At 54.9% G+C, this 22,233-nt stretch overlaps 1 protein-coding gene and 1 long non-coding RNA gene across 8 annotated transcripts in view; both read left to right on the top strand.

The window, feature by feature from the left end:
- DAB2IP (DAB2 interacting protein) overlaps positions 1-22,233 on the top strand; it is a 216,016-nt gene that overhangs the window by 60,800 nt on the left and 132,983 nt on the right. For 3 of the 7 annotated variants that reach the window (XM_016961573.4, XM_016961575.4, XM_009457213.5), the window contains exon 1: positions 21,452-21,707. The exons of 3 other annotated variants lie outside the window; for them this stretch is intronic. In XM_016961573.4, coding sequence (XP_016817062.1) covers positions 21,584-21,707 — 124 coding nt within the window. In that variant the 5' untranslated portion in view covers positions 21,452-21,583. Of the gene's footprint in view, positions 1-21,450; positions 21,708-22,233 lie in introns of those variants that run through there. One more of the 7 variants, XM_016961576.4, reaches the window with a different exon arrangement.
- On the top strand, positions 14,392-15,404 carry LOC134807722 (uncharacterized). The gene is made up of 2 exons (XR_010148869.1): positions 14,392-14,531; positions 14,962-15,404. It is a non-coding gene; the product is annotated as an uncharacterized LOC134807722 (long non-coding RNA).

Here is a 22,233-nt window from a genome sequence, read left to right as displayed (position 1 = left end):
CAGACAGCTGAACAGCTCCCTGCACTGTCAGGAGTTCAGAGGAGAGAGAAGTCACTTCCACCACTGGGACCTGATTGACCATCCTGGGAAGGCTTCGTGGAGGAGGTGGCATTGGATTTGGGCCTTGAAAATTTTGACGTAAGAGACAGGAGAAAGCAGGTCAGGCCGAGAGGGACCAGACTAAGCAAAGAAATGGAGACCAGAAGGCTGGGGCATGAGTGGGGCCCAGGGAAGAGCAGGGTTCAACTGGAGGGTACGGGAGAGAGCAGAGGGAGGTGGGAATGGAAGTCCTGAATGCAAGGCAAAGAAGCTTGCAGCCCGATGCGGTGGCTCACATCTGTAATCCCAGAACTTTGGGAGGCCGAGGCTGGCGGATAACGAGGTCAAGAGATCGAGACCATCCTGGCCAAAATGGTGAAACCCCGTCTCTACTAAAAATACAACAATTAGCTGGGCGTGGTGGCGTGTGCCTGTAGCCCCAGCTACTTGGGAGGCTGAGGCAGGAGAATCGCTTGAACCCGGGAGGTGGAGGTTGCAGTGAGCTGAGATTGTGCCACTGCACTCCAGCCTGGCGACAGGGCAAGACTCCGTCTCAAAAAAAAAAAAAGAAGCTTGCGCTCTGCTGTTGGCCCAGGGAACCATGGCAGGGCTATCAGCAGGGAGCAGGGCAGGTTTGGGTTCGAGGACAGACCCTCTGGTTGCTGTGTGGAGAGACGATGGGAGACGATGGGCAGGAGGCTGGGTGGCCATCGTTGACACCTTGCAGTCATCTGATGGGGAATGTGGAGAGCTGAACTGAGCCCAGGGTCCTTGTGGGGACAGACAGGGGCCGTCCCAGCCATGGAATGAGGTGGAAGGTCAGGAGGCTCAGACCTCTGGGGCTGGGACTGACCGCCTGGGTTTGAATCGTGGCCTCTGCGGGTTACTAGCTGCGTGGCCTCGGGCGTGTTTGTTACGCTTGCGAATTAATTTGCTCATCTAAGACGCACGGTGATAGCAGCACCTGTCTCGCAGAGTTGCTGCGGGCGTAAAATGTGACAAGGCATTTAAAGCTCAGCACAGTGCCTGGCACAGAGTAAGCTCTGGACACGCCATAGCTCTGGTTGTGTTTATTACCGGTGATAAAACAGATGGGTCCTGGTGACCCAGTGGACTGGAGGAGATGCAGGGACAAACGCGGCCAAGTCTGAAGTTTCAGATCAGCACCAAAGCCCGGGTCTCTGCAGCTGGTATCTGAGCACAGACCAGGTCTCCAGGTGCTCTCTTCCCCGCTGACCCTAAGGGCTGGGGCCAGGACACCCCCTCCCCTGCCCTCACCTCCTCTGCCCAGCTTTCCCTTAGCAAGGCCTCCTCTGGCCCCTCCAGCATAGACTCCCACCCCCCAGGAAGGGTCAAACACAAACTCCATCTCATTCCAACACCTGGTGCCGTCTAACCCCGTTCTTTTCCTCCAGGAGTTCCCAGGGTCAGGAAGGTGCAGTGAATGAGACAGGCCTCAGAGAGTGACACTGGGAGCTCCACTTGGGTTTCTAAGTCTCAGAGCAGGAAGTGTCTAGACCAGCGTCCCACTGTGAGTGAGCGCTGGAGCCTCCCTGAAGAGGGATGCCGTGGGCAAGGTGGTGTGACAAAGGTGGGGTCTTTGAACGTGGGATTTTGCAGGAGCAGCTTCACCTCTGGGCCTGCTCACACTGGGGCTGATACTTGGGGTCCTGGAATTCCATATGCACTTTCCCCTAGACCCTTTCGGGGGGCTCCCCAACCCTGCTCAGCTTCCCTCTCTCCCAGACTGAGGGGTTCCAGCTGCTCCGGGCAGTGGGAGCCCACTGATGCCGGAGAATAAATTTGCTGTTTTGTAGAGCATGTGGATGCGTATTTGGGGGGCTTAATCTTCTTAATAAATTGTTCTCAAATTGTGCACTATTAAACTCCCGAAAAATTCATGAGCACGCTGGGAATAGAGACCTCATCGGGAAGGTTTGACATGAACAATACAATAAACGCAGCTTCTAAATTGGGTCAGGGAAGCCTTCGAGGCCCAGAGAGAGGACATTCCCACTTGACCCTCCCCAGGCCTATAAATTAATCATGTGCACAAAGAGGGCCTTGTTCTCTCTTGTCAGAGCCAGGGGTTGTGTCTTTGCCCACTGACCCCACCCCCCCTACCAAACCACCTCTGCTGCAAACAGAGTGCCTGGTGAGGCCGTTCAGCGTCTGTGCTTTGTTATTCCTGTGTCTCCAAAGCAAGGTGGGTGTACGTTTCAGCAAGAGAGATGTAGGTTAGATAGGAGGAAGAACTTCCTGGCTGACTGTGGGGTGGTGTGAAATCCTGGAATGGGCTGCTCTGGGAACTCGAGGAGACTCTTTTCATTAGGCTTTTAAGACCTGGCAGGCTCTATCCCCCTTGGTGCTCTCAGACCATTGCCCAGAGACAGCAGTGACCAGGACAGACATTGCCCCAGGGTTTGGCCACAGGAGCTGGCCTGGATGTGCCTCATTCTGGACCATTGTGGGAGATTTAAGGCTCAGCTAAGGGGACATCAGGACAGCATCCTCCAGGCCCAAACCCTCACCATGGTCTAAGTACATGGCATTTGGATAAGGGAAGTCAAGTTAGGTCTCTGCCATGGGTCTGGGGCTGCTGCTCTCTTCCTCAACACCCTCAGCCTCTTGGAGTCCTATTCAAAGGCTTGGCCCAGATGCCACCTCCTCTGTGAAGCCTTTCTTGATTTCTCCCTTCCCTGTCAGTCAAAATTAGTTACTTCCTCCCTTGTGGTCCCTCTGCCTTGAGCCCTTTTTCGAGACTCTCTGTGGAAGCCTATGTGTCCCACCAGACTGTCAGCTCTCTGAGGACAGGGACTGTGTCAGAGCCCTCTCAGGACACAAAGGGACACAGTTCTTGAAGGGTCCTCCAGAGACCATGCCATGACTTGCATTGGTTTTCACATGCCAACTCCTAGGAAGGGTCCCCTATGCACCCCGGGGTAGGAGCTGAATGGCCTGGCTTCCCAATGACAATGTGGGAATCCTGTGCTTTTAAGACAGGAGTAGGGCCAGAAAGAGGAGAGGTGGAGGAGGCAGAGGCCCCGGCCGGCCACACTTGACCCCGCCTTTACTCTCTTAGTTCTGACATTTCACAAGTCTTTGTTTTTTTCTGAATCTGCTCAAAGTCCTTCAACCCTGCAGGTCTTTGGAGGAGGGTGAAATGGCCACCCTCAGTGTACACAGGAGCCCCACCCTGAGCCAATGTGGCCCCAGGTGTCCCCTTGTGCCTAGAAAGTAGCCTCACTCCAGCACAAGCCTGGGCAGGTGCAGCCTCGGTGCGCGGTTTGGAAGGGGTGACGCGCAGGTCTGAGAATGGGTGGGCAGTGGGGGTGGAGTTCCCTGTCAGCGCCAAAGAGGAAGCGGGGAGGCCCTCGTGGGAGTGTGGAAGAGGAGCACCTTTCTCTGGGGAGAGCACTTCCGGGAGATGTAACTGGGTAGCCTACCCAGACCCCTGGCCCTGGTGGTCTAGCCTCTAAAGGAAGCAGATGGTAGCAATAGGAGAAGGCAGTGGACAGCCCTATTGGTCCTGCCCCCGCCCCAGCCACCACCTGTGGCTAGGCTGGGAGAAAGCTGCTCTTCCACTCCCACCCTCACCCCGTGGGCTCGGCTGCTCCCTGCTGACTTGCACCTCAGAGGCACCCCCAGCCCCCTCAGCCAGAACAGCCAACACCAGGCAGGTTTGATGCCTGATACCATGGGGCCCTGTGTGCCAGTGCGGCCCACCCAGCCTCAGACCTGTGTATATGTGTGTGTGTGTGTGTGTGTGCGCGTGTGTATGTGTGTGCATGTGCGTGTATGTCTATGTGCGAAGGGGAAGCTTGGCAGAGGGTGGCTATGGCGTGGAGGGGGCTGGAGAGGCCAGGCCTCCGTGTGGCCGGTCAATGCCTCAGGAGGTCAGCAGGGGGAGAAAGAGAGCCATGTGTGGGGTCAAGGAGACCCCGGGGCTGTTCATTGGACAGCACTAATTCAATGCCTAAAAATAACCTCGGACCTGGTAGGGCACTTCAGAAATTTCCAGGCTCTTTCAGACCCCCCACAAACTCATTTCAGCCTCCAACATCTTGTGAGGAAGTTAATTCCATCCTTATTTTACCACCAGGAGCACGAAATTCAAGAGTAAATCTGTGAAGGGCTCACAGTTAGTTGGTGGTAGAGCTGAAACTGGAACTCTGGTCTCTCTGGCCGTAGGTTCAGGGCCACCTCCTGTGGACCTACTGTGTGCTTAGCCCCGTGCAGGGCCTGGGCATGGAAACGGAGTGAAGGAGGCACTGGCTTTGCTGCCAACATGGCCTGTCTGCAGGGAAGAAGGCCACCTGAGAGAGAGGTTAGGAAGCACCAGGGCAACCACAGGAAGGAGGGGCGCTGAGATGGGAGCGAGGCCTTGGACAAGAAAGGATATCCAGAGCTAGAGAGGGTGGGGCTTGAGGGTGGAGGCCATTCAAACACAAAGCACTCTGGGTGAAGACAAGACAGTGGGGAGCGGGTTTCGGCCCAGCCCCACGCAGAGCCTTAAAGACGCAGCCATGGGCATCCCCTGCAGGGCCTGGCAGGCAGTCTGCCCAGGAGAGTCACATTTGTGGGACCCTGCTGCAGAGGACCTTCCCAAGGGACAGTCCCCTGTTTAGATGTCTTTTTGGGGGTGGGTCTGGGGGATGGAGTCTTGCTTTGTCTCCCCAGGCTGGAGTGCAGTGGCACGATCTCGGCTCACTGCAACCTCTGCCTCCTAGGTTCAAGTGATTCTCGTGTCTCAGCCTCTTGAGTAGCTGGGACTACAGGTACACGCCACCATGCCCAGCTAATTTTTTGTATTTTTTTTTAGTAGAGATGGGTTTTGCCATGTTGCCCAGGCTGGTTTCGAGTTCCTGAGCTCAGGCAAACCACCTGCCTCGGCCTCCCAAAGTGCTAGGATTACAGGCGTGAGCCACGGTGCCCAGCCTCAGATGTCTTTTGGGGGTGGAACCAGGGCTGCACTGCAGAGGTCACCCCCCCACCCCTGGCCCTGTCACTCTCCATCCTCTTCCTCCTGGCCAGACCTCCTGCTCTGGCCTGCTTTTATTCTCCTTTTAGCATAAGATGGCAAAGTGACTGAGAAGAAGGAAACAATCAAAGGAAGAGAAGTGGTTGCCACGGAAACTATAAAGTGGAAGCAGAAACTTTCAGGAGCAGGAGGGAGGAGGGAAGTAGACCTGGTGGCTGGGTGGGAGGAGAGGCAGGAGGCCTGGCCTGGGCTAGCCTGGAGTGCCCCTACGCCCAGTCCTTGCTGCTCTCCCCAGCTGAGCAACGCTGGGATCTGTGCTCTCGGGAGCAGGAGGGCTGTCTGGTTTCTCCCAAGCCTGGGCAGGAGGTGGCTGGTACGAGAGTGAGGTAAGCAGCTTGGCCTGTGGGTGCATGGGGCTGAGGAGGAGCCCTGTCTTCTGCCCAGATCCCCACATTGTTCTGAACTGCCAGTCCCATGTCAGCCTGGAGGAGTCTTTGCATGTCTTTACACCACGTCTTGATTCCTCCGTTCTAACAAGCCAAAATGACACGGTGCAGGACTGGGCAGTTTACCAGGCAGCTTCCTGAGTGCAGTCTCATTCAAGTCTTGTGACAGTTCTGGGAGGATAGTATTCAGATTCTACAGAGTGGGGAGTTTGGGCCCAGAGAGGTTAGGGAACTTGCCCTAGGTCACAGAGCTGAGAACCCCCAGGGGTAGGATTTATCCCCTGGACTGTCAGATCCTAAAGCCTTGAGCTCTCTTTTCCTTCTGGACACTTTGTTTTGTAATGCAGGGCTCTGCATGAAGCCATGAGTTCTCTGTAGCCTCCAGCCCCTTCTCATCCTTCATTCCAGTAAGACTTTCCCCCAGGGAGCTGCTATTTGCTTCCTGGAGGAGCCTAGGGAAATTTAGTGTCTCTGAGGCTTGATTTCCCCATCTGCAAAATGGGCATAATAGCACCTTTTCCCTCTGAAGGCTTTTGTGAGGATGCAATGAGACAATTCAAGTCAAGCACTGGGTGCAGTGCCTGGCACAGAGGATACCCTTGAACTCTCTGCTGGCTGAGCCTAGCAAGCACCCGTGGAGTGGGCAGGGCTGGGGCAACCTCCCTATATTTCAGAGAAGCCACTTCGTCTGTGAAACGGTTCCGATGGGTTCCTGCCTTGCTCGGGGAATTGGAAAGGTAGATTGAGATCATGGCTGTGGAGCCTTGAAACCACTGAGTCTAGTGGGGGAAGAAGCAGGGTCTCCCCTGCTGTAAAACTGGCCACTAGAGCTCCAGTGGACATTGAGACGTCTCAGCCAATGGTCTCTCTGTTGGAGGAAGGGAGGGGAGAGGGATTGGGACCCTGCCCAGTTAGCCCCTGAGTAGGAGGCTCACACCTGCTGAAGGTTTGGGTCTGAAATGACCCCTTGGAATTCCGCGTTGCCTGCCCCTGAATTGCAGCCAAGCTTTAGATTTCTCCCGGGAGAGGCCCAGCGAGCCAAATGTATTATTAAATGGCAGAGAGGCCGAGCGCTGCCTGTGAAAGATAATGGGGGAATTTATATGATGGGCTATAAATCACAGAATGAGAAGCCCTGCAACCTGTGGGGAGGAAAATTAAGAAGTCCTGAGCAGTGACTTGTTTGGGGTGGGGGCGGAAGGCATTTGGCCCTGTTTTGCTGTGAGCCTGGCAGGTTCATGATGCACGAGGCCCAGGGGTCCGAGGGGCTCTGATGTGCACACTTCCTATGTACTCAGTGGTGACACCTCCCTCCCCCAATTGGCAGCTGCTGTGTGACAATGCCAAGCTGGGCACTGGGTTATGACCTCAGGGAGAGCAGTGTGCCAGGAGAGACAGATGTGAGATGAATCATCAAAAAATATGCAGTCGGCCCTCCGAATCTATGGGTTCTGCATCTGTGGATTCAACCAACCGAGGATTGAAGGTAGAAGAAAATTGCATCTGTACTGAACATGTACAGACTTTTTCTTGTCATCATTACCTAAACAATACAACTATCTCCATAGCATTTACATTGTATTAGCTATAAGTATTCTAGAGATGATTTAAAGTATACAGGAGGGTATGCATATGCTATATTTTAATGTCAGGGACTTGAGCGTGCTTGGATTTTGGTATCTGATTGGATTTTGGTATCCTGGATCCAATACCCCTGGGATACCGAGAGATGCCTGTATGGCACTGCACAAAGCAGTGGGCTCCCTGGAGGAAAGGCGCAGGGAGCTCAGAGAGAGTGTTGCAGGAGGGCTGTGGAGGAGGCGGTGAATTGAGAGAGGGGAGTGGTGGTTTTTCTGGAAAGGAAGAGTGAATGCGAGTCAGCCAGGTGGCTCAAGAGAGCTGTGGCAGGGAAGGTGAGCCAGAAAGAGTGGCCAAAGGCCAGCAGGGCCAGCGCAGCTAGGGCAGGGGCTGTGTTTCAGATTTCACTCTGGCTGTTTTATGGAGAACCACACTGAGGAGGCAGCGGAGGATTTGGGGGGACAGTTCGGGGGGATGGAGGTCCCCAAAGGTAGAGATGGCGATGCCCTGGTTCTGGGAGATGTCAATGAAGGTGATGAGGTGGACAGCCTCAAGCTGGAATTTGGAGCTCAGAAGAGCCCATTTCACAGAGCAGGCTCCAAGTCTACAAAGCCAGCCCCATGTCCTGTATCCTAGGAGGTGGGAATCATGGGAGCAAAGACACAAAGGAAAGAAGCAGTGAAGGGCTGGGGGCCAGGGTGGTTGGGGAAGGGATAGGAGTAGGGTGTGGTAAGAGGGAAGATAGGAGTAGGGCTGGGGCCATATCCACTGACCACTATCCTAGGCTAGGACTAGAGTCAAGGCTGTGTGGGATTGAATCCTGTCTCTGCCACTAATCAACTCTTGTGCCTGTAAAATGGGAGAGTAACAGGATTCACTGCTTTTGGTCATTAGAAGGACTTGCTGAATTGACACTGCCTGACAAAGGGGAAGCACTAAATTGGGATTAAGTATGCACTGAGTGGCCTTGGGCAACTCTGCCCTCTCTGAGCTTTGCTTTCTTCTAGCAGGTCTCTGCAAACCCTCTAGGCCAAAGTCCTCTAATCTCCCTGTGCTAGCAGTGTGCAGCTCCCGAGGGTGGTCAGAGCACAGCGGCAAGCTGGCTGTATTGCCTTAGATGGGACCGTGTCCCTCTCTGCCCTGTAAGGGGATACCATGCCTATCAGAGCTGTAAGGGGATATTTTAATCAGCCCAGGACCTGCTGAGGTCAGAGGGCATAGGGACCAGAACAAAGAATGCCAGTCACGGCTGCTGCCTAGCCCTAGATGACCTGCTGGGCCCCAGAATCCAGACCACATGGGGAGCCTGCGGAGGGAGGTGGAAGCTGGGGGCCTCACTGTGGATCAGGGACTGTTCAAACTGGGTGTTCTCCATTTTGGGCCTCAGTTTGCCCATCTGTACCATGAGGTTTATAACCCCTCCCTGCCTGCAGCACATGGGGTGCTGAAAGAAAGGAACAGGCTGCAGTTTGGACAAAGCAGATTCAGGTCTTTATTGGGGGCTGTGGTCTCAAAGCCTGAGAGAGAGCAACAGGTGGGCGAGTGAGGCTCAGTGCGGCCCACGGATGACCTGCTTTGGAATCACCTGTGGGACCACTGCCCGCTGATGAAAAATGCAGACTCCTGGGCTGTTCCCCAGACTGGCTAACTTAGACTCTGCCCGGTGGGCCCAAGTGTCTGCACTTTAACCCACATCCCAGGGGACTGGAATGTCTCAAAGTCCAAGATCTGAAGTTCTGGGCATCCCCTTCCTTGCATCAGGGGAACAGGGGCCCAGAGGGCATGGGGTAGGCTGGCCCAAGTTGCTTAGGAGACTGGAATCCTATGCCATGCCACTCAGGGGTCCTTCCTGTGCATCGCCCCAGGAGCCCTGGGAGTCCTGGGTGATGCCTGGGGCAAGGGGGACTTTATCCTAGGGCTCCATAGCCCAGCAGGGGGCAGCGCAGATCAGCACCTGCTGAGGGCTCCCCGCTGCTGTGTGGGCCTGGGCTGGGCAGTGCGGATCTAGAAAGAGCCCACTGTTCCGGAGAGGTAGGTGTGGGCCTGGGTGGGAAGATGGGCCTGTGTGTGCATGGGAGCCTGTGTCAGGGGGGCAACAATGAGAGAGGGAGCACCAGGAGGACACAAGAAATGTGACATCAGAGAAAGCAGGCCCAGAACATTGTGAAACTTCCTTACAGCTTCCCGGGACAGAGGCTGCAGGGGAAGAGGAGAGGGCATCTGTTGCCCAGGCTGCCTCCCTAGGACTGTCAGTGGGATTGGGGTGACTTCAGGCCTCCCCACCTCCCCCCACACCATGTCCTCTGGGCTTTTAAATGAGGATCAATCAGAGGTCAGCCCCTCCCCAAGTTCAGCATCAGAGTCAGGAGGGACTAGGGGCTGGGCTGCAGGCTAAACTCCAGCCCCAACTCTCCAATTGGCCCTTCCTTACTTTGCCTGTTACAGCTTCCTCTGCTGCTGGGAACCTGTGGGCAGGCCTATGGTGTGGGGTGGGGCCAGTCCTGAGCCTCTGGACCTCTGACTTGAGAGTGGGCTGACCACTAGATCTCTTGAGGCCTTCTGCAGTTCCCAGTTGTGGGAAGGCAGCTTCACTTTCATACTTTCTCAGGGCAATGGGGGGCTGGTTTGGTAGTGAGCTCCCTGTCACCAAAGGTATGCTAGACAAGACTAGGTGAATTTTTCTTCCTCTTAAGCCTTTGGTGACAGGCTAAAGGGTGGGTCCTGGGCCATCCCCTCTTTATACCCCATCTGTCTGTTAATCATTAATCGCCAAGAGAGCTCCTCCTGGGATGGGGTGACTCCCTGGCTATGGGGGATGCTGATTTCCAGGATGACCTTGAACTTGTTTTTCTTGGCCCCAAACTTTCTGCTACTTCCTGTTTGAGCAGGTGCAGAAATTATAGGGGCCCAACCCTTCCTTGTTTTCCTGGTAGAATTTCCAGACAAAATGCTCTTCCCAAGATGGGGGCAGAGCTGGGATTGTTCTCACTCCCAAGGGGATTTGAGGAATGAGGATGGCAGAAGCTCCATTTAATTCCCACCTACCTGGCCTTAGGATGCCAGCTATGGGCTAGGTGGGATCCTCAGGAAAGGCCAGTAAATGTGAGAACCGTGGCTCTGGCAGTGCTTGCCTCTCCTCTAACACCAGCTATGGCTCCCATTTATGTTCCAGATTGGACACAGAGGCTCTGAGTGTCAATACCCAATGGCCTTGAACACCCACCCAGGCCAACCCCATTTTGTAGGAGGGGAGGCTGGGGCTGTGAGCCAGAGGAGCCTTGTTCAAAGGCACATAGCAAAGTGAAGGCATTTACTCATCCATCCATTCATTCACCGAGTGCAAACTCTGTGCCAGTTCCTTCACGGTCAGGATTTGCACCCTGGCCTGCTGACCATCCTCAGCTGCCACTCAAAATAAACTTTCCAGCCTGCCATCCATGTGTCACACCAGGCCTCAAGAGGTGGGTCACTTGTTCCTGGTCCCACAGCCAGCCTGCCTGCCTGCCTGCCTGCCTGCCTTCTTCCTTCCTCTTTCTTTCTTTCTGTCCATTTCTTTCCCTTTCTTTCTCTTTCTTTCTTTCTGTCTCTCTTTCTTTCCTTTCTTTCTTTCTCTCTCTCTCTTTCTTTCTTTCTTTCCTTCTTTCTTTCTTTCTTTCTCTCTCTCTCTCTTTCTTTCTTTCTCACTTTCTTTTTTTTTGACAGGGTCTTCCTCTGTTGCCCAGACTGGAGTAGAGTGACACGATCATAGCTCACTGTAGCCTCAACCTCCCTGGCTCAAGCAATCCTCTCACCTCATCCTCCCAAGTAGCTGGGACTACAGGCACACACCACCATGCCTGGCTAATTATTATTATTATTATTATTGAGACTGAGTCTCACTCTGTCGCCCAGGCTGGAGTGCAGTCGTGCAATCTCAGCTCACTGCAACCTCTGCCTCCCGGGCTCAAGCAATTCTCGTGTGTCGGCTTCCAGATGGGATTTCACCATTGCTGGCCAGGCTGGTCTCGAACTCCTGATCTCAGGTGATCCACCCACCTCAGCCTCCCAAAGTGCTGCAATTACAGGCGTGAGCCACCACACCTGGCTTTTTTTTTTTTTTTTTTGTAGAGACAGGGTCTCACTGTGTTGCCAGGGCTGGTCTCAAACTCCTGGGCTCAAGTGATCTTCCTCTCTTGGCCTTCCAAAGTGCTGGAACCACAGCTTCTTTTCTATTTAAAAAAAAAAAAAAAAAAAAAAAAGAACAGGGGCTTTGAGCCCAGCTCCCTTCATGCACCTCGTTCATCACACATTTATTGAGTGCTATTCTATGCACTGGGCATATGGCTGTGAACTGGACTCACAAGGTGCCTGTCCTCATTAAAGTCTGGGGAAACAAATTAATGAACATCTGAATACGCAGATTAGATAGTTTCAGGAAGCGCTATGTGGAATAAAATAAAACAGGGCAATGGGATATCATGGAGAGATCGGGGCAAAGGCACTTGAGATAAGGGGTCCAGGGAAGGTCTCTGAGGGTGTGATATTTGAGCTGAGGCCTGAATGACAGGAAGGAGCTGCCCATCTGAAGATCTGGGGTTTGTGGGAATGAGGCAGCAGGAACCGGAGATGCAAAAGCCCTGAGGTGGGACCATGTTTGGCACATTCAGAGATTGAAAAGTTATCAAGCTGAGTCCAGAACTATCTTAGCCAGTGGCTCCCCAAGAAAGCCACTAGAAAGCTCTTTTAAGAATATAGATTCCTTGGCCCTACCCATCAAAATCTGGATTCAGGGATGCTGGGAGTGGGGCCCTGGAATCTGTTTCTGAATGCTCCCAATGTAGTTAATGGCATCCAGTCCAGCCCCACACCTGTAAGCCTGCCATATGGAGCCATCCCCTTCTTTCATTTTTTGCAGAGGGAGGATCAGAGAGGCACCGTGACTTATTCAAGGTTGCACAGCCACACAGTGACAAATCTAAGCCTCAAGCCCAGATCTCCCACCAGAGTTCTGCCCTTACCACTTCTCTTCTTCCCCTCTGGAGAAGCTGCCTGGGCCTCACCCCAACTTGGATCTATCTCCCTGTCTATTCTCCCTGATCTCACCCCTCACATAGCCTGCTCCCTAGTCCTCACTGTATCCTCTGCTCCAGCCTCACCATCCTACCCACTGTCTCCAATACATGCTTTGTTCATTTCCACCTCTGGGGCTTTTCTCATGCTGTCTCTCCCTCCAAGAATATACTTTTCTGCTCGCTACACAGTCAACTCCTACTCAGCCGTCTAGCTCCATGCCAGTGTCTCCTCCTCCAGGCAGTCTTCCAGGACTTCTCTCTTCTCCAAATTCTCTCAGTGCTGACTCCAGGTCAGATAGGCTCAGCCACTTTTTTCGAATGTTGCCATCATCTCTCCCACTGTTGCTAAGAGCCTGCTCTGGGCTGGGAGCTGTACTGATCAGCTCTGGACTGTCCTCTCAACCAATCCACAAATTAGTGAGAAAAGAAATAGCCAAGGCTAGGCATGGTGGCTCAAACCTATACTCCCAGTGCTTTGGGACAATAAGGTGGGAGAATCACTTAAGGCCAGGAGTTCGAGACCAGTCTGAGCATCATGGCAAGACCGTGTCTCTACCAAAAAGTTAAAAAATTAGCCAGGCATGGTGGCACACACGCCTGTAGTCCTAGCTGCTCGGGAGGCTGAGGCAGGAGGGTCACATGAGCCCAGGCATTCGAGGTCGCAGTGAGCTATAATCCCACCACTGCATTTCAGCCTGGGCAACAGAGCGAGACCTTGTCTAAAAAAGAAGAAGAAGAGGAGGAGGAAGAAGAGGAAGAGGAAGAGGAAGGGGAAGAGGAAGGAAACAAGGAAGGAAGGAGAAGGAGGGAAGGAAGGAAAGAGAAGGAAAGAAAGAAAAGAAAGGAAAGAAAGGCTGGGCACAGTGGCTCATGCCTGTAATCCCAGCACTTGGGGAGGCTGAGGCAGGTGGATCACCTGAGGTCAGGCGTTCGAGACCAGCCTGGCCAACATGGCGAAACCCCGTCTCTACTAAAAATACAAAAATTAGCCAGGCATGGTGACACACGCCTGTAATCCCAGTTACTCAGGAGGCTGAGGCAGGAGAATTGCTTGAACCTGGGAGGCGGAGGTTGCAGTGAGCCGAGATCGAGCCATTGCACTTCAGCCTGGGCTTGCCGAGACTCCATCTCAAAAAAATAAAAAATAAAAAAAGAGAGAGAGAGAAAGAGAGAAAAGAAAAAGAAAAGAGCCAGGAGGGGAAGCTGCTTGTCAGTTTATACGCAAGGCTTTGATCCACTATGTTATTTGACTCTTCCACAACCTCACAAAATATTCATATACCCCTTTATACCTTAGGAAATGGAGGCACAGAGAGGTGAGGCAGTGATCTGGGGTCACACAGCGAAGAGGGGAAGGCTCATCACTCCAAATCCCCCACCTGAATGGGGGCTTCCTAGGAGCTGACTACAGGGCCTGTTCAGCTGTCCTCCTCTGTGGGCTCTGCAGGAGTTGAGCAAGGCCCTCCCCTGGAACCCAGGCCAGTGCCAGCCATGAAATGGTTCACAGATGACCAGGCAGGCCTGCTTGAGAAGGGAGGGGGCTCCCTGACCTCACACTGGGACCATATGCCACCCCCTCTGGTTTCCCAGTGGGTGGGGAGCTGTCTGGGCCCTTACTGAAGGGGGAGGAAGAAGCCCAGAGACCTGGAACCTCAGCCCCAGGCCTGGGCCAGGGAGAAAGGAGGGGCTGTGGGCGTCACTGGGGCCCAGGGCCCACCTGGAGCTTGGCAGCGTTTCTGGGTCAGGGCAGGGAGAGGAAGTACACAGAGAGAGTGGCTCCAGGCTTGGCCATCTGGGCTGAAATGCCGGCTGCTAGGGTTGGGGTGAGGAAGGAGGGCTGGGGCTGGGGCCTGGAGAGTGGATTAGTCTCCCCTGGGCCACAGGATTGGAGCCCTCAACTTCAGGGCAGCCAGTATGGAGGGGAAGCCCAGGGCTCCTGTGGGCAGAAGGCAGCAGGCATTCTGGGAGAGGTGGTCCAGGCTCTCGACGGTGAGAGGTGGTCTTGGCGGCTGTATTTGGGTTCCAAGGTGGAACCCACCCTAATCCCCAGCCCCATGTGACCTTGGGTGAGTCGCTCCCTCCCTTGGCCTCACTTCCCCATCTTCAGGAAGGGATGCTGCCCCACCCTGACTGCTCTGTGCTGGGATGAGAGAGCCAACCAGACCCTCAGTGATTGCAGAGATCCCAGTTTGCCATGGGTTAGGGAGGGTCCTCTGGGTAAGCAGCTGATTTTGAGGGCCTCAGCTTCCCCCGTTCATCAGTTTCTCTCAAGGTTCCTTCTACCTCGGACATTCCGGGGCTTTATGACAGGCTGTTGACGTGTACGAGGGAGATGTGCATGTCCTCTTCTCTGGGCTTCTGGAGGACTGGAGGGGACCTGTAGGTGGCCCTTTGGGGAATGGGGAGATTTTTAGATCCTGATGGAATCTCTGGGAGGTGAGCTGAACAGAGCTGTCTCATCTCCATTTAACACGTGGAAACCTGAGACCCAGAGGTATCACACGGTGACCCCCTCTTAGAGTTCCGGCCTGTCCCGAGGGCTCTGCCCTCGGCCCAGCCCTGGGTGACTTGATTGGAAAAACACTCACACTCCCCGAGGCTCTGTCTGTGTGTGTTCAAATGTCCACGCTTGACTGGTCCCCCACTTCCGCCTGTGTTGAGAGGGGCAGAGCCATCCAAGCCTGGGGTCATCTTGTCTCTGACTGCACCGTTTTCTGCAAACGATGTCATTAAATATATCGGTGGCTTTTGGGAGGAAGTCTGGGGGGCGGTGGCAGTGGTGATCGCCTGGCTAGCCTGGAGTGCTTTAGTGTGACCTCTTGGGGCTTGTCTTTGCTTTTCCCTGAATGGGGTGACCTGGCCCCAGCCTCCCCCATCTTCCTAGTGAAGATCCTGCTCCTGGTCCAGCCTTATTCCCAGATGAACAGTGGATGCAGGAAGTCGTCATTGCCTGCCAGACAGGCCACCTCCTGGGGCAGAGGCCATGACCTTAACCACAAGTGTCCCGCCACCCCCCCCACCCTGACCCTCTGTCCCCCCCACCCCCACCCCTGCCCAGAGCTCCAGAGACTGAAAGGTTGAGACTGTCCTGGGAGGCGGATGTGTGCAGGCCTGCCTGGCTGGGGACTTCCCCGGTCACCACCACCCACCCTCATCCCAACAGGAAACCTGACAGGTCTGAGCCTTCCAGACACCCATTGTGTGTGGCCTAGTGTGGGCTCCGATGCTTCCCCTGTCAGGACTCCTGTCGCCCCTAGCCTCCTCCTGTCCCTTGACAAAGCTGGCTATTAAAGAAAGTTCTAGACTGTTTCCACTCCCCCGTCTCTGCATTCCGTACTGCTCAACCTTATGATCGTTGCTCCTTTCAGCCCCCTGGGTTCAAATCCTGCCTCCTAGTGCAAGCCCTGTGACTTTAGGGAACTCACCTACCCTCTCTCTGCCTCTTGACATTTCTTCTGGAAAAAGAAATAACCATCTGCCTCCTAGGATTATTCTGAAATTAAATGAGATGATGTGGGTAGAATGCTGAGAACAGGATCTGGGACACAGTGCATGCTAGATGCAGTTCAGCTACAATGATTAGGATTAAACCCAAACTCCCCCCTCAAACAAACCTCTTGAGGTCAAACTTGTAACCCTCCTCTGTTAAGAAGCCTTGGGTTTCTGTGGTGCCCCACGCATGAGCATCTCTCCTTCCCTGGGGGAGGCTGGTGTTTGAAGATAACTGGTTGTGGTTGCTGTTATCATCCCCCCTGTACAGAATGGCCCATCAATGAAGGCTGTGCTCTTCTGTTTTGTGCTTAGCTGCAGAAATGGGTGATCTGTCTTAAGATTGGAGGAAAAACTATGCTTTATGGGCAATTTAAGGCTTTTCAAAGGTAATTTTGGCAATATGCTTTTTTTTCTCTCTTTTCTCACTGACTTCAACCCTGACACCGCAGAGGGACTCAAGGCTGCCTTGGGCTAGCCTCCCTCCCCTGCATCTGGTGCCCCTGCTGACCGAGCCCTGGCCTGGCCCATGATGTACCTGGACTTTCAGCCCAGCTCTGATGCTACCCACTGCTTCTTTTCCAGCAGGGATGCTGATGGTTTTCTGCCTAGAGGGGAATTTTTTGGGTCCATCCCTCCCTGGTCTTCACAAGTAGCCTCCTGTGTCCCCATTACTCAAACTGACTAGTGGGGTATACCAGGAGCCAGGAGGGGGGTGTCTCTCCTTGGAGTCAGAGTAGACTTTTTTAAGGAGGGGGTGCTTCAATTTGCAATTGCAAAAATGTATATATACACACACATATATATACATATACACACATATATACATATATATACCCATATATATACATATATACCCGTATATATACGGGTATATATGTATATATATGATGGAATACTACTCCGCCATACAAAGGAATGAATTAATGGCATTCCCAGAAACCTGGATGGGAATTGGAGAATATTATTCTAAGTGAAGTAACTCAGGAAAGGAAAACCAAACATCATATATTCTCACTCATAAGTGGGAGCTAAGCTATGAGGATGCAAAGGCAGAAAAATGACACAATGGACTTTGGGGACTCAGGGAACAGGTGGAAAGGGGGTGAAGGATAAAAGACTACAAATTGGGTTTAGTGTATCCCAAGTTACTGCTCGGGATATGGGTGCACCAAAATCTCACAAATCACCACTGAAGAACTTACTCATGTAACCAAATGCCAACTGTTCCCCAAAAACCTATGGAAATAAAAAATTTTAAAAATAAAAAAATGAGGGGATGCTTGAGCTGGGTCCTGAAGGGTAAGCAGGAATTCACCAGGTGGGTGCAGAGGGAAGAGCTTGGTGGCAGCGGTCCAGGTCCCACCAACAGGGCGAAGACTGGTGATGGGATAGAGTGTCTGGAGGATGACCAAGGGGGCTGAAATGGGTTGGGGTACAAGTGGGAGGTGGTCGCTTTTTGACACAGCTTGGTCTCTGAGAGTTCGCCTTGGGAGGCTTTTGAGTGGAGGGTAAAGGTGCTGGTGGTGGGGTTAGGTCAGATCTGATTTAGCCAGCCCTAGTACCCACACCCCTACTTACTTTTTATTTATTTATTTATTTATTTTTTATGATCATTCTTGGGTGTTTCTCGCAGAGGGGGATTTGGCAGGGTCATAGGACAATAGTGGAGGAAGGTCAGCAGATAAACAAGTGAACAAAGGTCTCTGGTTTTCCTAGGCAGAGGTCCCTGCGGCCTTCCGCAGTGTTTGTGTCCCTGGGTACTTGAGATTAGGGAGTGGTGATGACTCTTAAGGAGCATGCTGCCTTCAAGCATCTGTTTAACAAAGCACATCTTGCACCGCCCTTAATCCATTTAACCCCGAGTGGACACAGCACATGTTTCAGAGAGCACAGGGTTGAGGGTAAGGTCACAGATCAACAGGATCCCAAGGCAGAAGAATTTTTCTTAGTACAGAACAAAATGAAAAGTCTGCCATGTATACTTCTTTCTACACAGACACGGCAGCCATCCGATTTCTCAATCTTTTCCCCACCTTTCCCCCCTTTCTATTCCACAAAACCGCCATTGTCCTCATGGCCCGTTCTCAATGAGCTGTTGGGTACACCTCCCAGACGGGGTGGTGGCCTGGCAGAGGGGCTCCTCACTTCCCAGTAGGGGCGGCCGGGCAGAGGCGCCCCTCACCTCCCGGACGGGGCGGCTGGCCGGGCAGGGGGCTGAACCCCCAACTCCCTCCCGGACGGGGCGGCTGCCGGGCGGAGAGGCTCCTCACTTCCCAGACGGGGTGGCTGCCGGGCGGAGGGGCTCCTCACTTCTCAGACGGGGCAGTTGCCAGGCAGAGGGTCTCCTCACTTCTCAGACGGGGTGGCCGGGCAGAGACGCTCCTCACATCCCAGACGGGGCGGTGGGGCAGAGGCGGTCCCCACATCTCAGACGATGGGCGGCCGGGCAGAGACGCTCCTCACTTCCTAGATGGGATGGCGGCCGGGAAGAGGCGCTCCTCACTTCCTAGATGGGATGGCCGCCGGGCAGAGACGCTTCTCAATTTCCGGACTGGGCAGCCAGGCAGAGGGGCTCCTCACATCCCAGACGATGGGCGGCCAGGCAGAGACGCTCCTCACTTCCCAGACGGGGTGGTGGCCGGGCAGAGGCTGCAATCTCGGCATTTTGGGAGGCCAAGGCAGGCGGCTGGGAGGTGGAGGTTGTAGCGAGCCGAGATCACGCCACTGCACTCCAGCCTGGGCACCATTGAGCACTGAGTGAACGAGACTCCGTCTGCAATCCCGGCACCTCGGGAGGCCGAGGCTGGCCCCTACTTACTAAACTTGCATGTTTCCAGGCCCCATCCAGACCCACTAAATTGAGTGTCTTGAGGGAAACTCAGAAATATGCCTGTTCACTGAGTGAAGGTGATTTGGGGGCTGCAGCCCTGTCCCCGCTAAAGCAGCACATGGGAGAGGTGGGAGCTGGGCCTATTCAGGAGCCCCTCTGGAGGTGGGAGAATAAGACCAGACCTTTAGCCCTGTAGGTACTGAGGCTCTCATGTTGGCAGCGCTGGAAAGTCCGATCTGTTGGTCTGTCACAGGAAGCAGTGGTAGCAATGGTGGTGGTGGGCACTGGAAGCAGGGCTTCTCCTGTTCAGAGAGAGAAAGCCACAGGGGCGCCGGGGGTGGGAGCAGATGGGGGGCCAGTTTCCCAGCAGGATTGATTCCAGGTCCCCTGCTGGGCTGTACAGGGAGCGGCCTTTAACTGCCCTGTTCCTGGGCCAGGAAGAAGGAAAAGGAGCCTGGGCTCTTTCTCTCCTAGCTCCTGCCCTGCCCCCTTCCCACTCAGTACCCGGAGAGTACCTGCCCCAGGCCCGTGGAGATGCTCGGCTCAGCTGGTTGGCGATGCCCATTCCCGTCCCAAGGGCAGAAATGCACAAGCTTCCTCCATTTCACTAGCTGACCCTCCTTCCTCCACAAGGCAGATGGATTGGGGGTCCATACGTTCTCCCTATAGGTAGGGAAACTAAGGCACAGAGAAGGACTTGAAAAGCTGAAGTGGGGAGACCATGCCAGACCTTTGGAGCCCAGCTGTGCTTACAGATGAGGTCCTGAGTTCCAAGTTACTGCCCCCTCTCCCCTCCACGCACACTCCTCAGACTTCCTGTTGGGGGCCCAGGCTAAGACCACTTGCCCACACCACTGATAACAGTGAGTTGATTGTGAGCCTCCGGTCCCCTCCAGGGAGGGCTGGAACCTGGCTGATCAGAGGGTTCCTGCTTTGGGAAACAAAATGGGCCAGATGAACTCAGGCCCTGGGAGCAGGACCGTTGCCCCCGTCCTGAGTAGGACTTCCTGGGAGTCCCTCACCCCCAGAACCCGTGGACCTGGCTACGGAGGTTAGTCATGCCTGGAAGTGCCAAGATGTGGACAGGTGGTGCTCAGAACCCCACCTATGTGAGGAGGCACTGAACTGGGTTCTGGCAGTTTGGCCAGAGGAGGATGCATGCTAACAAGACCCCCAGCTTGCCTGGGGACTGAGTGACTGTGTGTGCGCTCTGTCCAGGGGCTTCTTTTTAGAGACGTTCCTGCACCATGTCTGCTGTTGAAAGGAGATAGGGCAATGCCTCCAAGCTTGTCTGACCTGCAGCCTACCGGCTGCATGTGGCCCAGGATGGCTTTGAATGCTGCCCAACACAAATTCATAAACTTTCTTAAAGCATGATGAGGTTTTTTTGTGTGTGTGGTTTTGTTTTTTGTTATTTGTTTTAGCTCATCAGCTATGGTTAGTGTGAGTATATTTTATGTGTGGCCTGACAATTCTTCTTCTTCCAGTGTGGCCCAGGGAAGCCAAAAGATTGGGCACCCCTGGCCTAACCCAAAGGAGGCTAAGGGTGTCCTCTTGGGCACCCTGGTTTTCCATCTTCCTGTGGGATTGGCCAGTATTCGGGGAAGAGGGGACCAGGGCAGCTGATGGCTCTGGACTCCTCAGACTGAGTTTGGTGGAGTAACACCCCTCCTGCCCCTCCCCCCTGGTCAGGGAAGGCGCCTGGCTTCCAGCTGTGAGACAGGCTCCGCAGGACTAGGGGCCCTCCCCGCGGGCTGAGAGCGCTAGGGAGGGGGCTTCCCCTGTGAGGTGCAAAACCCGGCCTGGATTTCTGCCCAGACGGCCCCGCCCACTCCAGGGCCCCACCTTCCCCACTGTTCTGGAGGAAGATCCCCTAGCCGGCCTCAGGCACTTGCGGTGACTCACACCCCCCACCCCTAAGTCTGAATGTTGAGAGCCCCAGGCTAAGACCACTTGCCTCTGCCACTTTCCATGTGACTGAGGCAAGACCTCCTTGCCAAGGCCTCAGTTTCCCCCTCTGTACTTCAAAGGAGGCAGCTCAGGCAGGTGTCTTAATAATTTAAACGACGAATGTTGCTAAAGAGATAAGGGGCGGGGAGAGAGAGAGATCACTGTGGGCCATGGTTAGGGAAGGGTGGAGGAGCTGGGTCCTGAAAGGGTGGACTTTGGTCGGGTGGAGAAAATAGCCAAGAAGGCAGTCCCTGCTGGCAGCACAGCAAAGAGAAGTGAGAATTAGGGGGAGCAGAGGTGAGGCTGGAGGGGACTTTGGTTGGGGCAAGATTATTTGGGGTCCAAATAACAAGGATGTTTAGACGTATTGCCATTGTGCTCTGGGGAGCCACGGAAAGCTCTTGAGCTGAGGAGTGACTTGGAGAAAGTTTTTCAGCCAATGCAATAGAGGGAGTTGGCACCTTTCCTTCTGCCACCCTGAGTTTCTGGTGCCTACAGTAGGGTAGGGATTGTTCTGCCCTGCCTTCAGTGCTTTGAGTGCTTGAAACAGCCACCGTAATTTTAATTACATAAAAATGATACGTGTATCAGACGGGACAACCTTTAAAACGTAAAGAAGAGGCAAGTACCCTGCATCACAGGGGAGTCTTTCAACCTGGCTGGGCTAGGGCCTGCGGAGCAGTGAGGGTCGTTTCTCAGCCCAGCGAGCCTGGGGCAGGAACGGACCCTAATTGAAGGTGACCGTCCCCAAGCATGCGTCCTACCCCGGGCTCCGGAGAGCGCACAAGCAGGTGTGCACCGTCTACCCGCGCTGGCGGGATTGGGTGCCTGGTGCGCCCTCAGGTCGACGGTCGAACCCTCGGGGCCGGGGGTGGGAGCCAGAACCCTCGGGAGGACCCGTCTGGGGTCCCGGGGAAACTCCGGGCCGCCTCGCCCCGCCGATTCCAGGCCGGGATTTCTCCCGCACTGACTTTCCGGGCCGGTGCCAGCCCGGCCTCCGGGTCCCCAGCCCCCGCCGCGGGGCCGGCTGCTCGGGGAGCGGGAGGGGGCAGGAGGCGGAGGAGGAGTTTGAGCGACTTTGTGGGGCAGCCAGGGCCTCGGCGGGCGCTCGGGCGAGCGCGGGAGAACGCGGGGGCGCCCGCCGGGCTGTCCGGAGCGGCCGATGGGGCCCGTGTGAGCGCGCCCAGGCCCGGCCCGGTGCCCGGCGGGCGGCAGCATGTCCGCGGGCGGCAGCGCCAGGAAGAGCACCGGGAGGTCCTCCTACTACTACCGGCTGCTGAGGCGGCCCCGGCTGCAGCGACAGAGGAGCCGCTCCCGCAGCCGGACCCGGCCTGCCAGGGGTAGGCGCCACCCCGACCCCTGACCCCTAGACCCTCTTAAGGCCACTAAGCCACCTGATGCCCTGGGATGCTAGGGACCGGGATCCTCCTTCCAGCCATTTGCCGGGGGTTTCCTCATCCGCCCCTTCCTGAGTCTGCCGGACCCCCCATTCCCCCAGCTTCTGCTTAGTCCTCCTCTCGCCGGGGGAAGCCGAGGCTCTAGGGTCTCCTCTCAAGCCAGGGACAGGGAGAGGGGAGCCTGGAATCTTTCTCCGCATCTCAGATCAGACCTCCTACCCCACTGTGCCTCAGTTTACTCAGCAGCCGGGCAATAAAGTAACCCAGGGTGGATCTGAGCTTTCCCACACCTTGCCTTCCCAGCCCAGGCCGCGGACTTCTTTCTTCCCTTTCCAGGAACTTAACGGGCTCCCCACCTCTTGGGTGCTAGGACAAGTGGGTGGACCTCAGGGAAGGAACCGTGACCCCTCGAGCGGGTGGGCGCCAGCTCCTTTGCAAAGTTTCTCTCCATCAAGCTCAGGAGGCAGGA

This window comes from Pan troglodytes, chromosome 11 (genome assembly GCF_028858775.2).
Source record: "Pan troglodytes isolate AG18354 chromosome 11, NHGRI_mPanTro3-v2.0_pri, whole genome shotgun sequence".
Lineage (NCBI taxonomy): Eukaryota > Metazoa > Chordata > Mammalia > Primates > Hominidae > Pan > Pan troglodytes.
The sequence above is the reverse complement of the archived record's forward strand: the minus strand, read 5'-3'. Positions and strand labels throughout refer to the sequence as shown.